The sequence below is a fragment of the Falco peregrinus genome, chromosome 5, assembly GCF_023634155.1.
Source record: "Falco peregrinus isolate bFalPer1 chromosome 5, bFalPer1.pri, whole genome shotgun sequence".
In the NCBI taxonomy this organism is placed as follows: domain Eukaryota; kingdom Metazoa; phylum Chordata; class Aves; order Falconiformes; family Falconidae; genus Falco; species Falco peregrinus.
Genome location: NC_073725.1, coordinates 4,370,234 through 4,387,545, shown reverse-complemented (window position 1 = coordinate 4,387,545; position 17,312 = coordinate 4,370,234). Strand labels below are relative to the sequence as shown.

General features: G+C 37.3%; 1 protein-coding gene across 15 annotated transcripts in view; it reads left to right on the top strand.

Moving 5' to 3' along the window:
* The window catches only part of OSBPL3 (oxysterol binding protein like 3), a 90,286-nt gene that overhangs the window by 55,899 nt on the left and 17,075 nt on the right, over positions 1 to 17,312 (top strand). For 14 of the 15 annotated variants that reach the window (XM_055804028.1, XM_055804029.1, XM_055804025.1 and 11 more), the window contains 10 exons: positions 548 to 674; positions 1,495 to 1,598; positions 1,749 to 1,841; positions 2,439 to 2,595; positions 4,999 to 5,129; positions 7,945 to 8,052; positions 10,884 to 11,018; positions 11,757 to 11,850; positions 14,886 to 15,136; positions 16,983 to 17,120. In XM_055804028.1, coding sequence (XP_055660003.1) covers positions 548 to 674; positions 1,495 to 1,598; positions 1,749 to 1,841; positions 2,439 to 2,595; positions 4,999 to 5,129; positions 7,945 to 8,052; positions 10,884 to 11,018; positions 11,757 to 11,850; positions 14,886 to 15,136; positions 16,983 to 17,120 — 1,338 coding nt within the window. The remainder of the gene's footprint in view (positions 1 to 547; positions 675 to 1,494; positions 1,599 to 1,748; positions 1,842 to 2,438; positions 2,596 to 4,998; positions 5,130 to 7,944; positions 8,053 to 10,883; positions 11,019 to 11,756; positions 11,851 to 14,885; positions 15,137 to 16,982; positions 17,121 to 17,312) is intronic. The other variant, XM_055804031.1, reaches the window with a different exon arrangement.

Here is a 17,312-nt window from a genome sequence, read left to right as displayed (position 1 = left end):
TAAATAATGCAGATGAGATGTACATTCACACATGTATTAAGGCCTGTCAAGTCAAAACCATGGTGAAGTCATACAACTTTGAGTAAAATTTTTGAATAGGATGTAGTAGATCTTGCTTTCTTTACTGAAAGATAGCTTTAACAAATCTGTGCATGTGACATTTAAGTTACTTTTGGGGCTTCTTTGTGGAGCATGGGAAAGGAACACAATGTCCAGCTTTGGTTCTGTTTGGGTATGGTGCTTTAATTGTATTAAGTTGACTTGATTTATGCAGAGCTTTTCCCTTCCTCAAAATTTAGTTTTCAGGAAATGTTTATGGTTCCTTTAGTATTTCTACTGCTTGCGGACAACCGTTATGTTAGATATCCTGATGTTATGCTCAATGACTCTACACCTAGTCTAGTTCATACACTTTTTTTTCCTCTGTGTTATTGATGCCTTCAGTCTTTGTCCCTGATCATGGACCTCAGCTGTCGGTAGTCAAAATCTGTGCATACAACATGAAAATATTGTTTCTTAATGATTCACTTTTTCTTCCCTGGAACAGGCAGGCAGCTTGACCAAACAGAATTCGTTGTCAGCTGGAGTTAACTTGTCATTTTCCTTTTCAAGTAATGAGTCCAGGATTTCATCCTGGCTACAATCTTCTGAAGACATGGAAAAATGCTCAAGAGGTAATAATATTTGAAGGAAGTGGAAAGTAGCCTAGTATTTCCCTAGGGTTTTTTGACAAGAAGACTACTACACCTCTGAAACAGGAGGGAGGACAGGGGTGGTTGTTCATTAACTGGCTGCTCACTTGTTTTCAAAAGGAATGATGATTTTGAATGTGGGGATATCAGTTGTGGGCACCTCTTCAAGTAACCTATATATTTCAGTACCTTTTTTTTTACATATGAACGTCACCTTCAGTAGTAAGATTTGAACTCTCATAAGCTGGGTATTCAAAAAGGGGAAGCATCCAAAACCTAGTCTTTTAAAAAACACTAAAACGCTCTGTTCTTCAAAGTCACCTTCTGCTTTCATGCTTTCCTAAGAGCATGAAGATCTTTCTCATGTTGGTAGTGTCTGTCTGATACTTACTTGGTAAAGTGCTACTACCAGTGAGCTTCAACTCTAATATAGAGGAGCTTCATCTCTAGCTCTACGTGTACAATTCAGCCTTGATGCCTATGGAATTATTACCCTCACCATGAGGAGCTCTGACTAGTCCCAAACTGCAGTAATTATCACATTTTTCTCATTTTTCTGCAACCAACTAAGGTAAAATATCGTGATCATTACACAGACCATCTAGATGCATTTCGGTATTTTGAATTGGAACTTGAAGGTAGAAGGATACAAGCTTTTTATCCAGTCATCTAATAATGTTCTTTTAGTCAATGAATAACTTAAGCTAGCTACAATCAAAATAAGACTAACCTACAAAGGAAAAATACTTTCAGTGTGTCTGTTACTGTAGAGCAACTGAAAATATTCTCTTGTTCAAAACAGACCTCTCCAACTGTCACACATATTTACTGGAAATGAACCAGCTGTTACAGAGCATGGATGTTCTTCACAGGACATACTCAGCGCCTGCTATAAATGCCATGCAGGTTTGTTGTTTAAAAAAACAAAACAAAAATAGTTTTCCCTTGCAATTTCAAAAAAACCAACCCCAAATCCTAAAGGATCAATGTATTTCTTTGTAGCTCTATTAGTTTTATGGCAATCTGTATTATTTTTGTCCTATATGTTGTTACAAGGTTGGACCTTTTGAAAGCCCCAAGAAGGAAAAGAGAACACACAGGAGATGGCGATCCAGAGTTGTTGGGAAAGAGGGTAAAGGAATGTTACAGGTAACTTCAGTCCTTTCAGTGCCCATCTTTCTCCAAATCTTATTTATCGCTTCTTAGTATGACCAGTTAAGGAAATATTAATCCTCTCTAAGTAGTGTCCATTGCTAGATCACTTTAAGTGGTAATATATCAGACCAAACACGAATATGTTGCCATTGATACCTGCAGTAGGATCTTTGCTATTACCTTCAGGAGACTGGCCATGGTTTTTATCCATGTTTTCAATCTGCCTCTGATTTGAAGCATCGTGGTGTTGGGTTTTTTTTATCAGTACAGATTTTTTTCAAATTTTTCAGATAGTTTTGTACAAATTTGCATCCAGAGACCATGTGATTAAATATTTCTAAGTGGGGAAAAATAGTATAGCATATGCTATAGCTCTCAGTGGTCTGGTTTCTTGGAGCTTTGCCAAATCTCCAATTACAATATCTTGGGCAAAGTTATATTTATGGATTCATTTGCCAGATGTCATCCATTTCAAACCTATTGGTAACTGACAGTAGTTTTTCCATTTTTGATGTCTTCAGTGTGCAACCCATATGGTACAATATGATAAAATTTTATTTACAGTTTTTAAAAACATCACACTCCTTACAGGTGCCTTCAGTATTTTCTGCCCCTATGAGACTGCATGCTTCCAACCCGAACTTATCTACAATAGATTTTGTAGAAGAGAAAAATTATTCCGATGGTTCTGAAACATCATCAGAATTTACTAAAATGCAAGAGGACTTATTTCATATTGCACATAAAGGTAAATGCAATTGTCTTTCATATGTGGTTTTATATCATCACAAGTTAAATAATGATGTGCCTTCTGAGAATGCTTCCTGTTTAATGTTTAGATAAAGCAGAAACCATCCTCCCTTCCATTAATTCCCCTGAGGAACTGCAAATGTTGAGTTCTTGAGTCATTTGAAAAAAGTGGCTTAATCATCATGTTTTTTTATTTTTTATTTAATAAAGGACAGCCCTTTGTTTTATGTGCTAAAACCCTAGATTGGTTTTTTTTTTTTTTTTTTGCCATAAGGTTAAAATCCTAAAATCAGTTGCTATAAACATAAGAGCAGATTACACTCTTTTGTGTTTGCATACATATGTGTGTATATGAGCACATACATGTTTGTATATTTGGTGTGCTTCACTGTATTTCAGAGTCAACATTTGTTGGTGATGCAAGGGGTTGCTATGGTAGTAACCTATTTTTAGTGAATACAGAAGAGTAAAATCATGTAAAGCAGCCAGAGGGGCAGCTTGACTAGAAATGTTTCTTCTCTCAGAATAATTTTTCATTGGCAGTGATTTGCTCCAACACCCTTGCACAAGAAACATTTTTATTGTTTAAATGGTTTTGGTGAGGAAGGCACTTAAGTATTTATACCTGAAAGACTTATGGAAGTATTGGCTTTGTTGCCTTTTGCACAGGATAATGGTTGATGTTATCAATAAGCATTCTTTGCTTGTTTTTCTCCTCTGGTGCTGATGTATCTTGATTCCATTACATAAGAAATGTATCTAAGCGGTAAACTTTATAAAGTCAATTTTAGTCAAAACTGATATATATTTTCCAAAAGGAGAAAAGACATGGGGGCAAGGCACAGCTGGAAAAGTTGCTATTAAGCCAAACAAAGAAATCACCTCCTCAAGATCATTACCTGAAATGTCCATGTCAGAAATTTTGGTTAGATTGACCCATGTGTTTGAGGGGACAACTGACTTGGTACCATATAATAGAGTATAATTTTATTAAGAGTGCAAAGAATTTTTTTCCAAAGTTGTTTTATACTACACCCCTTCCAAAAGAGGGTAATGAAGAAAACTTTTGCTTTAGCTTTTGAGTCAAACTAAATAAAATGTAAAATTAGTAATTTAGTATGTAATAATTCTTGAAATTTTAAGTTAGTATACAACTTATTAAATTGTATTTAAGGTCACTGAAGATTCTGGTCACATCATTCTCATATGAAAGGCTAACAAAATTGATCATAGTGGATACATCTTCTTCCCCACCCTCTGTGATACTGTTAAAGATTTCTTCAAATAGGTTAAAGTATGAGAATTAGCTTTGGTAATGGTTTGCAGTGTTGAAATAAACCTTAAGGATATTTTCTTAGAAGAGTAAATAAGGTTACATCAAATACTTAATGAAGTGATGATGATTCCGGTTAATGCTGAGTGGATGATTAGAAGAGAGAGGTATCAGAGATTTCTTCTTTGCCCCTGTCACGCATCCATGCTCAGATTTTGTATCTCCATTTCCCTGTAAATGGATACATTTTTGCATTGGCAGTTCTCATGACTGTATTACAAGGCTTGATTAGACCCTCAAGAAATCCTCTAATTTTCAAGTTAGATCAATGTTGAAATTCTATATAAACAAATATTACTTGAATAATTTTTTATTTCTTGTGGTTAAAGAAAAGATTAGTCTTAAAAGTAAAAAAATAAGGAAAGTGCATTTCCCCTTTAAAAATCTAGCGATTTTAAAATCACATAATCTGTTGTCTGATTTAAATGTTTCAGGCTGGTAATACTGGCTCTGAAAGGAGTAGAAGTAGCATTGTAACTTGCACAACATTCAAGATCTGGCCTTTTGAGTCACTAAATCATCTAACAAGCTGAAATTTCCTTATCCCAAAAAGACATAACAAAACTCAACAACGCAGTTGACTTGCTTGTGGGGAAACTACTAACCCTATAGCTGTGGCACAGTATGTGTTATAGCTGCTTTTTTGATATTTTTTTTTTTCTATTTCATTCTTTTTCTTCCCTGTCTTCTCCTCCCCCACTGGAATTCTTAAAGGAATGTGGAATAGAGTCATTACCATCTGAAGATTCATGCTAATTGGGGAACAAAAGCAAGTGAAGAGCAGATGTGGTTAGTTAGCTTTGTTGCCATCTGTCACAAATAATCAGAATAATTTTGACTGTGGCTAATATAGTCAATACAGTAGCATTCACCATAAACATTCCTTCTACTAAAAAATCTACCCTATAACCTTGATTAATACTACTTGTTTTTAGTAACCCACCCTGGATCTCTTAACCTAAGTTCTTGTTTCTGTCACCATAAATGATGCTTCATTGAAGTTTTAGATAATTGGTATCTATACAACTGGTAGCTGGTTTTAACTCACGTTTTATGAAATGGTTCTAGTTTACTTCACCTTGAGGTCAGCTTTCAGCACCATATCTACAGAGAGAGAAAAGCTGAAGCAGATGCTGGAGCACGATGCATCCTCATCTCCATCTGCACAAATAGTTGGCTTGAAGAATGCCTTAACATCCGTAAGTGACATGCTGAAGTTCAGCAAGCTTCACTGTCATCAGATATTACTTCTAAATTTTATAGTAGTTAATTTCTGTTTATTTAGTGTCTGTTCTGTGCTAGAATTTGCAGTATTGAATCATAGTATGTTACTATGTATGCTGTTTTTCAAAGATTCTACTAAATGTTAAAGGTATTGTGAAATCACTGAAGTTTGATAGATTGATTGAGGTATGTAGTATAATCTGAATCATTTGATGCTAAGAATCAGAGGGCTGCTCTGTGACAATGAATCTACTTTCTCTCACTGTTTAATCCCTCAGTTCTGGTAGGTTGCACGTTTCCTTTTCCTTTTCTTTTCCTAAACAGCACTCAAGTATTCACTGTATGACTTGGCATGAAATGAAGGTGAGAGTGGCTGAAAGCACTCAGCTGCCCCTTCTAATGCACTGCAGCTTCATCATGCTGCACCAAAACACTGCAAAACAAATTCAAGTACAACTTGTTTATATTGACTTCCAACTTTAATTATCTCTTAGTCATCTAAAAGCAGCAATGGAGCTGTTAGGGCAGAGTTCTAAATGATGAAAGATTGTGCTCTTTAAAAAGGTGGGGTTTTTTTGGTTGGTGTGCTTTTTGTGATTGGTTGAGACCAGAACTTTCAGATTGGTGATGTTTGAATGTGTCAACCAAACAGTGATCTGATTTCATAGCAATGAGTGCCATCATTATCATGGTCTTAAAATTTCAGTGTTTGTTGCAAATTCCTATTGCAAAATCCAAACTCTCTGGCATTGGATGTGATATAGATAATCTTTGAATTATTTCAGTATGATAATTTCCCTTTGCTTTACAAAAGCTGCATATAGTTATAGTTTTATAGCGTATAATGTGCCTCCCTGCCTAGCCCTTTAGAGGCCGTGATGTCTTCATGGTATTTAGAGAAAGCTGAGACCTGTTGCATAATAACTATATTCAGTTGCACTTCTTTGGTTTTGGCTTTCAGATGTTTCACTTCTGATATTTGAATAGGTGACTTTTATTTTTCCAGTGTTACATGCCTACCAATTTTATATCCAAAAATCTGTTTTAAGATATCTGAACTCAGTGAATACAGCTTAGCATAAATATTTTTTTCTGCGCAGTGAAATTCTGTTTTCTGTCTTCATCCTTTAAATATCTTTTGGAAGTCATGCTTTTAGGTCTTACCTGATACTTAATAAGCCTTTTGTAGCCCATCCAGAAGTCATCTGTGACCCTTGCCAGTTTCAGCAGAGGTTTACATCTGTGAGAGCTATTCTTAGCCTGCAGATCTGTAAAGCCATGATGCCAACAGAAATTTTCTCACCCTATACAGCAGAGATCTTGTAGGAGAAAGGAATAGGCTTCCTTTGAAGATGTATGGAAGCACAGATATGATAAACTTGGCATATTTCTAAGACTTCCTTGCAAGAGAGTCTGTGTTGATGACTTTGACATAGTGTTTGTTGTTGTTCATTTCTGTTGTTTTCTGTACGTGAGGAACAAAAAAATCAGACTACAGGTTGAAAGCTATCAAACATAAGTCTGTTTTGCTCTCATAAGCCTGGCAGGGGAAGAAAAATAAACAGATTTAAAGCAGATAAACCACCACAAAATTAGCATCTCTGCCTCTGCTTCTCTCTCACTAAGATAGTACCCTTGACCTACACACAGTCTAAGAAAAGCACATACAGAATGGGGAAAAGTACAATATTTTTATTTTGGGTGGAGGAAGAAGACAAGAGAAGGAAGAAAACACTTTGTAGCAAACAATGCAAATTGGAAGATGCTATTACAGCAAAGCTGTGTAAATTCTTTTTTGCACTTACGTGATGTTGTGGGTATAACATAATGCTGTCCACTTGAACACTTGACACAGAAGTGATATATGCCTGTATGGCAAATTCAGACCACACATATGGAAAGCCGGAAATTACTTTCTCTTCTCCATTATCACTTCAAGCTTACTGTCTTTCCTGCCCTCAAGACTATTTCCAAAAAAAATTACTGTTGAAATTGGAAGCATTTGTGGGACAAAGTGAATGTGTAAACAGCAGGGTTCTCCACATCCTAGTATTGATTCAGATCACCAAAATGGGCAGTAAGTCTTCAATATTGTTCCAAAATTAGTAACCCAATCTTTTCTTTCAGGGATATTTTCGTTGCAGGCAGGGTTGCAATCTCTTCCTACAAGTCTACTCTAACTGACATCTGTCCATCAGATGCACCCAGCATGAGTAAATAACCTGTAACAAACATGAGTTTGCAGTAGAGGCTTTTTATTCTGATCATTGCCATTATAAGCTGAGAGGACACAGGTACCTGTCTGAATTTAAGTCTTGTTTCTCTGTCAGTGGAAGACATGGGGAACTGTCACTATACCAGGCTGATGGGAAATTCAGATGTTTTTGGATGTGGCAAGAGTAAGAAGTAATGTTGAGAGAGGCTAGGCTGGAGATAGGGATGAGGGAAGGGAGCTTGAAAAGAAAAAAGATGCACAAAATTCATTTATAACATTAAATTAGCTTGCAAAACTTAGTAACTTGAAATATCCCTGCCACCTTTGGCTTTTTTTCTCCATTTATGTGTCTTTTCCTTCATGCTGAACAAAAAATAGTTTTAATTTGAGAGATAAGGAACAAGGTCTGGAGCATTTGTAAATAAATGATTTGCTGAACCAGTGAAAACTCATGTGGTGGTGGTGTTTTATACTGCACTTTAAATAATACTCTTTGCCCCTTTTTACACAATAAAGCCATGTTCAAGTTAGTTGAGAGAACTTTATATCCCCGATATTTTTGTTAAATGTTCCAGGCAATAGCACAAAACACAGATCTTAAAGACCGGTTACGCAGAATACATGCCGAATCTATGATCCTTGATTCAGCATCTAATGCAAAATCAAGTCCAGATTTGGTGAAGGTGGGTATGGATTTCCTCTTTCAGTGATGTGTGTTCCTCAAGCCCCTACTTCTAGACAGTGCTGCATAGCTGCATTTTGTCCTGTTCTTTGTGTCTTCTGTATGGTGTACAGTGTTAGTAAAATGAGTCCACTGTCATGGCTATGAGTCATTTCTGGTGATGCATTGTGCAGCATTTGATTTCAGAGACTTCTCTTGTGAGCAGTTTTCCTGAGCACACTTCTAATTGCTTTTTGCTACTGGTTGCTGGTGTTCTCCCTCGCCTCCTGTCTGCTTCCCGTTCAGCATGAACAGAGCTGCTGCCTTGTTACCCTCATGCTACTGTTTCTCTCCTCGTTATTCCCTTGTTAACTTTCAAGTTCTGTAGCTCCTTGTTGCCTGTCTAAATATTGTTAGCCTGGAACACTGGCTACCAGTGTGGATCATGTGAGCTTTAGAACAACTATCAGACATTTCCATGGAAGGTTCAAAGAAATGAGATGTACCAGAGCCCTTCCAGCCATTTATTTTGGTTTGTGTGAAGCCAGGGAGTCTTCTGCATATCCAGTTAGCCAGTTTGATATGTACTGATGTTCAGACAGTTTTTTTGGCTTGCTGCAGAATGCAGAATCTAGTGTATTTATAGGTCATAGGATCTAGGTGTTAATGGTGGTAGCGAGGGAAGCAAGAACTGTGTTATCTCTGATGGATTTTCCTAAACGTTAACTCATACGGAAACTTCTGCTGTGCTTGTAGTATAAGTCTTTCATTAAAACCTGAGTGGATGTAATGCTGAGTTATATATAATTTATTATTTCCTTTTATTTTTAAAGATAGTTTAGTCATTCCATCTGTTTCGGTAGAGCTGTGTTTTGATCATATTTAGCTGTTCTTTTTTTCTTTTTTAAGGTAGTTCATCATTCTAATGCTTTTTGCTTTTAGTCCCATGAGAATGTGAACCGCACTTAACTTGCTATCCAGACAAGCATTAATGCATTGGGTTTTAACTTCAGGAGTTCTTTATTTTCTTATTTAGTGGAGGTCCTTGCAATGACAATGGATTATTTCTGAAACTTGTTCTGTCTACTATATGCCCCCCCGCTCCCAAAATAGCTTTCAAAAGGTCCTTTCACAAATTCCCTCTGGCATGGTTTGGGATGGAACTTAAGGATGAAATCACTTACACTGGAGAAGTTTCATTTTAGATTTGTCTGAGGACTGTGATGCAGTAATGCTGCTGTGAGGAAGACAGGGCCACTGCACAAAAATTGGCTGTAAATGATACATCAGTTGCTATGATAGACCTGAAAATTGAAGCAGTATAAACTAGTATCTCAAGCCTGTGCATAAGGTAAAAGTTTAGTTTGTCTGTTGGGCAGTTTATGTTGTAGTTTATCGTGCCAGAGCGGGAACATGAAAGAAGATAATCTGAAGGTAGATCTAAATATCTGCTGTTCTTTTATGAGCCTTTTCTGCTCACTTTCCTTCTCAGGTTCAAAATAGTATTGGAAACAATCCCAGCAGCAATGCTCATGTATGTAAGATTTTTTTTTTTTGGTACTTGTAGACTAGTGTAAATGCCTTCCCACAGAAGAGACAGTGTTGAGGTTTCTTCTTTTCCTGCTGCTGTATCAGAAGTATTTTATTTAAAAAAAAAACAACAAACAAATCAAACAAAAAAACCCCAAACCCAACAAAAAAAGTCTTTTGTGTGATAAGTTTGTGGTGTTACCATGTCACCGTTATCAGCACATACTGAATAACATTCCATGCTATAGTAAAATCTACCAGCAGAAAAACTTTTCAAGAAGATTTGTCAGTTTGATTGTAGACTTGTCAGATTGTTCATTGTGTTGTTCTGCAAGTAAAACACGACAATTCCTGCAAAAATATGATAAGGCAGTCATGGTTACAGGTTAGTAAAACCTCTCATGCAGAAAAACTTGGGAGCAGTTAATACACTCCCTTGGGCCAGCTAGCCCTTTTCCCACCAGTGTTGGTAGAGTTATCAGGGAAAACAATAGTGCACAACGTTCCTCAAGTTTTTTACTGCATCCACAGAATGAAACGAGTCTTGCTGGTCACTCCACCTTTGCTAGGCCACCTTTTGGAACTCTGCTTATGCCTTCTGTGGGAGGAGCTGCCGGGATCTCTGTGACAGCCAAACGTGCCTGCAGCAGCAAAAACAATGACCCTTACATGGCTTTGTTAGTATGCTGGGTTTGGTTGACATGGAGCTATCTTAGGTGTAGATATGAAGGAAAGCTTTCCAAAGCACAGCACAGAAAATTATCTAGTGAAGAAAAAGAGCTAGGAAAGCATTGCTATTATGTAGAAAGCAACTTTGCCCCTCTGAATTTTGTATGCCACTGCACCTCAGGCTTTGCATTCAGCCAGGCTTGGGAGGCAAAGACTAATTCATTTGTTAGATCAGAAAGGAATGTAAATCTAGGATACGATATAAAGAGGTGGGAGTTTTGTTCTTTTGGGGCTTTTTGATGATACACTTGTGTATATCTGGCTAAATCACTCAAATATCAAAGCATTTTTACACACTTTTTACCTCAGGAAAAAGTACATGCAGGGCCATAACTGATTTACTGAATATGCATTGCCTTCCCCGTGCCCCCCCCCCCCCCCCCCCTTCTTTTTTTCTTCTTCTCTTCGGTCTGTTTTACTTTGGTTTTAAATCCCTCCATGAAACACATGCTACCTTTCATTAAATTCGAGAACAGCATGTGCAATCTTCTCCCAGTGTGTTACAGCTCTTTACCTTATGTGACTGTGGAATAGCAGGCATGAATACTATGTGTGGTGGTACTCCTCTCAAAACTTTTTATTTCTTTTAAACAGGAAAATTCGAGAGAAGAAAGCAGAGGTCTGGTGCACCAGGTCTCAAATGAAAGCAGACTGTCTATAGCTGACTCTCTCACAGAATTTTTTGATGCACAGGAAGTCCTGCTCTCTGCTAGTTCTTCAGAAAATGAGGTCTGAGCATTAAGATTGACATCATTCCGATATAGTCTCTTATCTGCTACTTGACGTGCGGTCTTTCTGAGCACTAACTGCACATCAGATGACTGCCAGAAAATGAAAATCTTCAAAACATTTACAAGTGAATGTGCTGCATATATTTATTTGTTGTCATTGCCTCTTTACATGTAGTAAAATGTAACAATTATTATGAAGAAGTCTTACATGCACATTGGGGCAAATGGCAGTTTGGTAGTTAGTCTGCAGATACTGCATATATTGTACTGTCTGCCTTGAGTCATTATACAGGTGCTTAAATTGTATTTTAAGTAAGAAAAGAAATTGTATCATAGAAATATATAATATATATTGATACCTGTCCTTGTGGTACCTGTAGGTACCTTGGGGCTGATGTCATGCGTATTGAAATGTTTTAGCTCATTTTTCTCACCTCTCTCAAACTCTATAAAAGCACCTTGAGTTTTGATATGAGGAAAGCCTTCTTAGCTGTGGGGCCAAGAAGATGAAACATGTCTCCACTAAAATAATAGTTGAATTTTCAGTGATGGTGATCTCTCCCAAGCTCAATTGTGTCTTTGTAGGACTTTAGTACTTTCCTGTAATACTGAAACATACCTTAAACAGTTCAAATCTATTAAAACAATAATTGCAGTGGAAAGTCACAATTTTCATGTGCGTATGGGGTTATTTTAATGACTGATGTATCTTGTTTATTTCCTCAACCCACCTCAGGTATCAGATGATGACTCATATGTAAGTGATATCAGTGATAATGTCTCAGAAGATAACCTAAGCAATGACATGGAGAATGAAAGACAAACTTTAGGTAAGTTCAGTGATTTATTATAACATGTTTTGAGAATTTTCTTTGATTCTTTTTGTTTGGGATATTTTTTTCTTCTCTTACTAGAAATTATTTGATATTACAGGTTTTGAGATGTAAACAGCCTGTGTTTTTTCTCTTACAGCCTCAGATTGGTTTTGAACAGGACATTCTGGCTAATCTCCTTAACAGGGCCTGGGTACCATTGTTTAAACAGGATGGCGGTTCTGCATCAGCAAAGAAACACCTATTTTCTTGGCTTCCTTGGTGCAACTCGCACTCCTTTTCAGTTACTTTCATGGCCACAGGATTTTTCAAAGTAGCAAGGCCTAGCTGCTTTCTTTTTTGTCAAAAAGTAATTTTCTTCTTGTCAGTCTGTCTTTTTTAGTCTACAATTTAACAACCACATTCAGAGTTCTGTTGTTTGTAGCAGAACTGTGTTTAAAGGAACATGAGAATAATTACACGCTGGCAGGCCTGGTGTATGACCATAAGGATTTATTTTTTTGCATGTTTTAATCATGATAGTCTTGTTTAGTACATATGCTTATTTAACTGTCTTGCTAATTCGAGACAGAATCAAAAAAAGAGGGAGAAGAACTGGTCATAACAAACTAATTGGCTTTGTGCCTTCAACTCCTTTCAGCTAACCACAATGGTCTTCTCACTCTATCAATACATTTTTATCTTCATAAATTCTGAACAGTGGTTGCTTACCAGCAGCTGTTTCCCGATCATCTCCAAGGACCAGTGGATCCCTGTGAATTTGGGTAGTTTGAAATGCCTGGAGATCTGTTGTATTGTGTAATTGTTTAAAAATTAAGGTGGTTTTTTTGTTTTTTTTGAAAGACAGGAAAGAATACAGGTTGATTATCTCATGATCTGGACCTTAAAAAACTGTACTAGTATGACTGTTCATCTTGTAACAAAGACTGTCACTGAAGCTCCTCCGTATTAGCAGCACCTCCACATCCTTCTGGTACCTGCTATTTCTGTGCTTTGGGCACCCTGCCACTCCCATTAATAGCAAACTGGATATTTTATTTTTTTTTTCCTGCAGGGCTTTAGCTGAACCGTAAATTGTAGGATTGTGATAAAATCCTCTGGCCACTGTAATGCAGAAGGGCAGACCAGATAATGGTTCAGTCTGGCCTTAAAAGTCATTGAGTCTAGCTGGAGGTCACAATCTCCTCCAGTATTGTTGCTGGCCATTTGTTACAGCTTTTTTAAACCAGAACTGCACAGACTTTTCTTCTCATAGTGGGGTGGGCAAACTTCACTTTATAGAAAATTTGGTATCTGAATATCTTAGCTGCTCTCCACTCTGTTTTATCACCAGTTTAACCCAATTAATGGGCTGGTACTCTGCTTTTAATTAGAAACTGTCAAAGGACATAGCCAAATTCCATGTCAGAGAGCTCTTTTGAACAAGGATAAATTTTTAGCATTTACCTCCTTCCTTTACAGGCATCCCCTCATTCCTGAGGTATCAAAGAAGGTATCTTTATGGCCTCTTCTGATATTAAATAAATTCCTTCAAGGGGAAAGTATAGAGGTCTACCTCCTAACTGTTAACAGTATACCTATTTAAGGTAGAGTTTTTGATTCATAGTGCCCTTGCTGTTTTTATGCAAAAAGAGATAGGCAGTAGACTGCAAATAGTTCCCCTGTCCTTGTTACAGTAACTTAGTCATATGAAGTTTTAGGACCTCTAGTTTGAGTGGCAGAAAAGGTGGAAATTTCTTCCTCAAAATTTTGAACTGCTGATTACACTTGAAGCATCCGTCTGAGGCATGGGCTAGCATACGTGACAGTGAAGGAGAAATTTGCCCGTGTGATTATCTGTACTTTGTCGCTGCTGGAAGCATTGCTGGTATTGTGCTTATGTCAATGGACCAGCAGAGGCAACACTGGTTGAAATCATGCCTGTAAGGGCAGAGATTCTTTGGGTATGTACAGCACAGAAAAAATGTGCTGCTCAGTGCTGTTTTAATTCCTCCAAGACAAAGCTGTGTGAGGAAAGCCCGATGAGGACAGGGGTTAACAGACTGGGGCTATGCCTGAATGTCTCCAAATGGTGACTGATTCTAGGGCAGAAGCTTCCTAGGTGTATCTACGAGCGTGTAAAGATAAAATACGTTCTTGTAGTGGCAACCGTATTCCTCTCTGAAATGAGATTGTTGTACAGATAAGCAACGTAGTAACTTCAGACTAGTGCCTGTTGCAGAAGCTTGTAGCTCTGCTTTGACCCTGCCACAAATCATTTCATGGCATGCTTAGAACTATTTATCCTGTTCCAATTGCTTTGACATAGGAACACAGACCTCAGATATTCATGTCAAAGACTCTTGACATGAGTCCTTTTTTTTTTTTTTTTTTATCTTCAGCAAACATATAGCTTCACAGTTGCATCAGCTTTTCCACCTTCAAAGCAGGCCATTTCTTCACCAAATTATGGGTGTATCTAAAACCTAACATCACTAAATTTTTTAAAATTATAAATACTGTGGAAAAGTCTGCATGTAAATCTGTGGTGCAGTAAATTTCCCTGATAGGAGTATTCAAAAAAGCAGAAAAAGTAGGTAGGAGTTGTTATTATGCTTGGATCTGTAAGTTACGCCTTGCCTTCTGAGAAGTGTCAACTTAATTGGAACTCTGTCAAGAAGGGAGGTTTTATGTTCCTTAAACATAGAAATCCATCTCTGTTACAAATAAAATAGTTATAATATTTACTTTTTCAAATTCAGTGGAAAGCCTGAGCCTTCTTATGGCCTTTAAGGGGAAGGAAGGTAATTTTTTATGCATCTTTTGTACCTGGCATTTATCTCAGTTAACATACAGAAATTAAAATCTTGTTCTTAATTTTATCATTTTTATAACAGGCTATCTTCAAACCACAAATGAAATATGTGAATGAATTGTGAGAGTGGAAGGAAGTTTTGGCAGAAAAAAGATGGTTGCATTTTAATGTATGTTGCAGAGGGGTGAAACTAAGTAAACAGTGATTTGACTTATTTTGCCACTTCCTTCCTTTTCAGACTGTATTTCTGAAAGTGGAATCGGATGCAATTCTAAACGGAGAACATGTTTACCAGCTCCGTGTCCTAATACAAGTAACATCAGCCTATGGAATATCCTGAGAAATAACATAGGAAAGGATCTCTCCAAAGTGGCCATGCCTGTTGAATTAAATGAGCCACTTAACACCCTTCAGCGTCTCTGCGAGGAGCTGGAGTACAGTGAACTACTAGATAAAGCAGCACATACACCTAATCCATTTGAACGGATGGTAAATATGTTATTCCAAATACTTAGTAACATTTAATGTAATTAGAACAAAGGAAATATGAAAACAGTCTGCCAAAGAAATTAAGATGTTCTGTTCCATTTTTCTTTTTCTCCCAGCTGAGAGAGGAAGACTCTCCAAACGTGTCTGTACATACTTACATACCCACTGTTTTAGACTCTTCTGCGTAATTTCTGTTGCTTTGTCAGAAAATCTCTTTCCTCAAGTACCTTGCTGGACAGCAAGGTTAAGCAAAGCAGTAGTTTAGTTCTGTTTTGCAGGTCATACTCTGTCAGATTAAAAATTTACAGAAAAAAAGAAGGGGGTTGTGAACTAATATACTTCCCTCTTGAGTATGAAAGTTACAGTATATCCTTTTTTTAAGGATGTCCAATCTGGTAACACAGTTGTGCATAGAGGATGCCTCATCTTCCAGCCCTACACTACTGTGATACCTTTGTATTAACCAAACGAGCTCCATTTGTTTTATTAACTGGTTTTGTGAAGTTTTGGAGTTGAGTCAAAATATTCAGGTTCTCAAAACTAGGCAATATGAATGTATGTTAGGTATAGTAACAGTGTCATCTTCTGCCAGTGCAGAACCTGAAATTCAGTGTTTGGCAAAAGAAAAAACACATTTCAGTTGTTCTGCTTCCAGTTGCATAAGAGCTACTTAATATGTAAACCCGTAAACAAAAGGTTAAAACCTTTCTAAATTCTCTTAAATGGGAGGTTATTATTTACCCTAAAATGAGGTTATTAATGAATGTAAATAGTCACGTTATGAATACTGTTTGAAAAGCCTCTTGCTCCGTTCTGACACTCCGCAAGAGTTACAGTTTCGTGTCTGTCCTCAGAACAGAGGGTATGGTTATTAACTGGGGGGGTTGGTGCACAGCCTTTTTTGTTCGTTTGAGAACATATCTTAAAAGGAAAAGGAAATGAGCAATAGTTGTTCATATGGGAGTCAAAATAAACCTTTTCCTTCCTTCCCACACCCAAGCATCTGGAAATCACCTCAGAATGGAGTGTTCTTTGCCTTGGAGAAACTCCTGAGGCAAAATTAGTGCTAGTGGTTGCATAGTAATTGCAATAGTTCATAAGAGAGCCATTCTGAAGTGGATTCAGTTTCTGAAATCCTGAAAGGAGACCATCTACACTTTCACAAGATGAGGAAAAGGGAATGAAAAGGGAGAAAAATGGTACAAAAGAGACCTAAATCAAACAACACCAAATTTTAATTCGTCATGTTTAGGAGGAATTATGCTTGAGTTGACTGCAAAAATTTGGAAGGGTTACCTGTGTCTCAGTCATAATCAAGAACAGTTTCATGATTAGCACATGAATAGCACACAGCAGATAATTCAAACTGCATTAGCAATAGCATACTTGGTGAAAACTCATCCAATACTTCCTGTGCCATGTTGAGAAAAAGAACAGTTGGTAGATCCATAGATTCACAAACCGTAACTGTGAAAGCCAGTTATAATACAAAATCTAACTTTTAAGTTAGATTTTTAAAGTTACTGCTTTGAACTGTTGCAGGATGCTAAGCTGTTTCAAACAGTTTTCAGAAATGCTGTTCCAAGTTGCTGAAATTTGCAGTGTCTGACTGTAATAATTCCATCCCTGGACCACTGAATGTGAATAATTCTCTGATGTCCGAGCTAGTGCTTAGCTTGCAGGAGGCACACATGTTTGTAGTCTGCAAATTATGGGAAAAATACAGAACCTGATGTCAGGATAAGGCCTCATTTTTTCCCCCTTCTGTTAAATCAGAATGTATAGCAAAAATTGTGCATGGCTGCGGTAAATTAATTAATCAAAATTCAACGTATGTTATTCCCAGGTGTATATAGCTGCATTTGCAGTCTCTGCGTATGCATCCAGTTACTACCGAGCTGGAAGTAAGCCATTTAATCCTGTGCTTGGGGAAACCTATGAATGTATTCGTGAAGATAAGGGTTTCCAGTTCTTCGCAGAACAGGTATTGTATGCTGCAGCCTTTAGATTTGCTACTTGATACACTGCCTCATTCTAAATGCATGGCTGGAATCCTCCGGAATTAATAGCAGAATACAAAACTAGTTTACATGACCTGAGCCCAGAAAAACTCAAGGGACGCTGCAGAATTATAAATGAAGGAAATTGTTTTTTGAGGAAAGTCTGCTAACTCTGG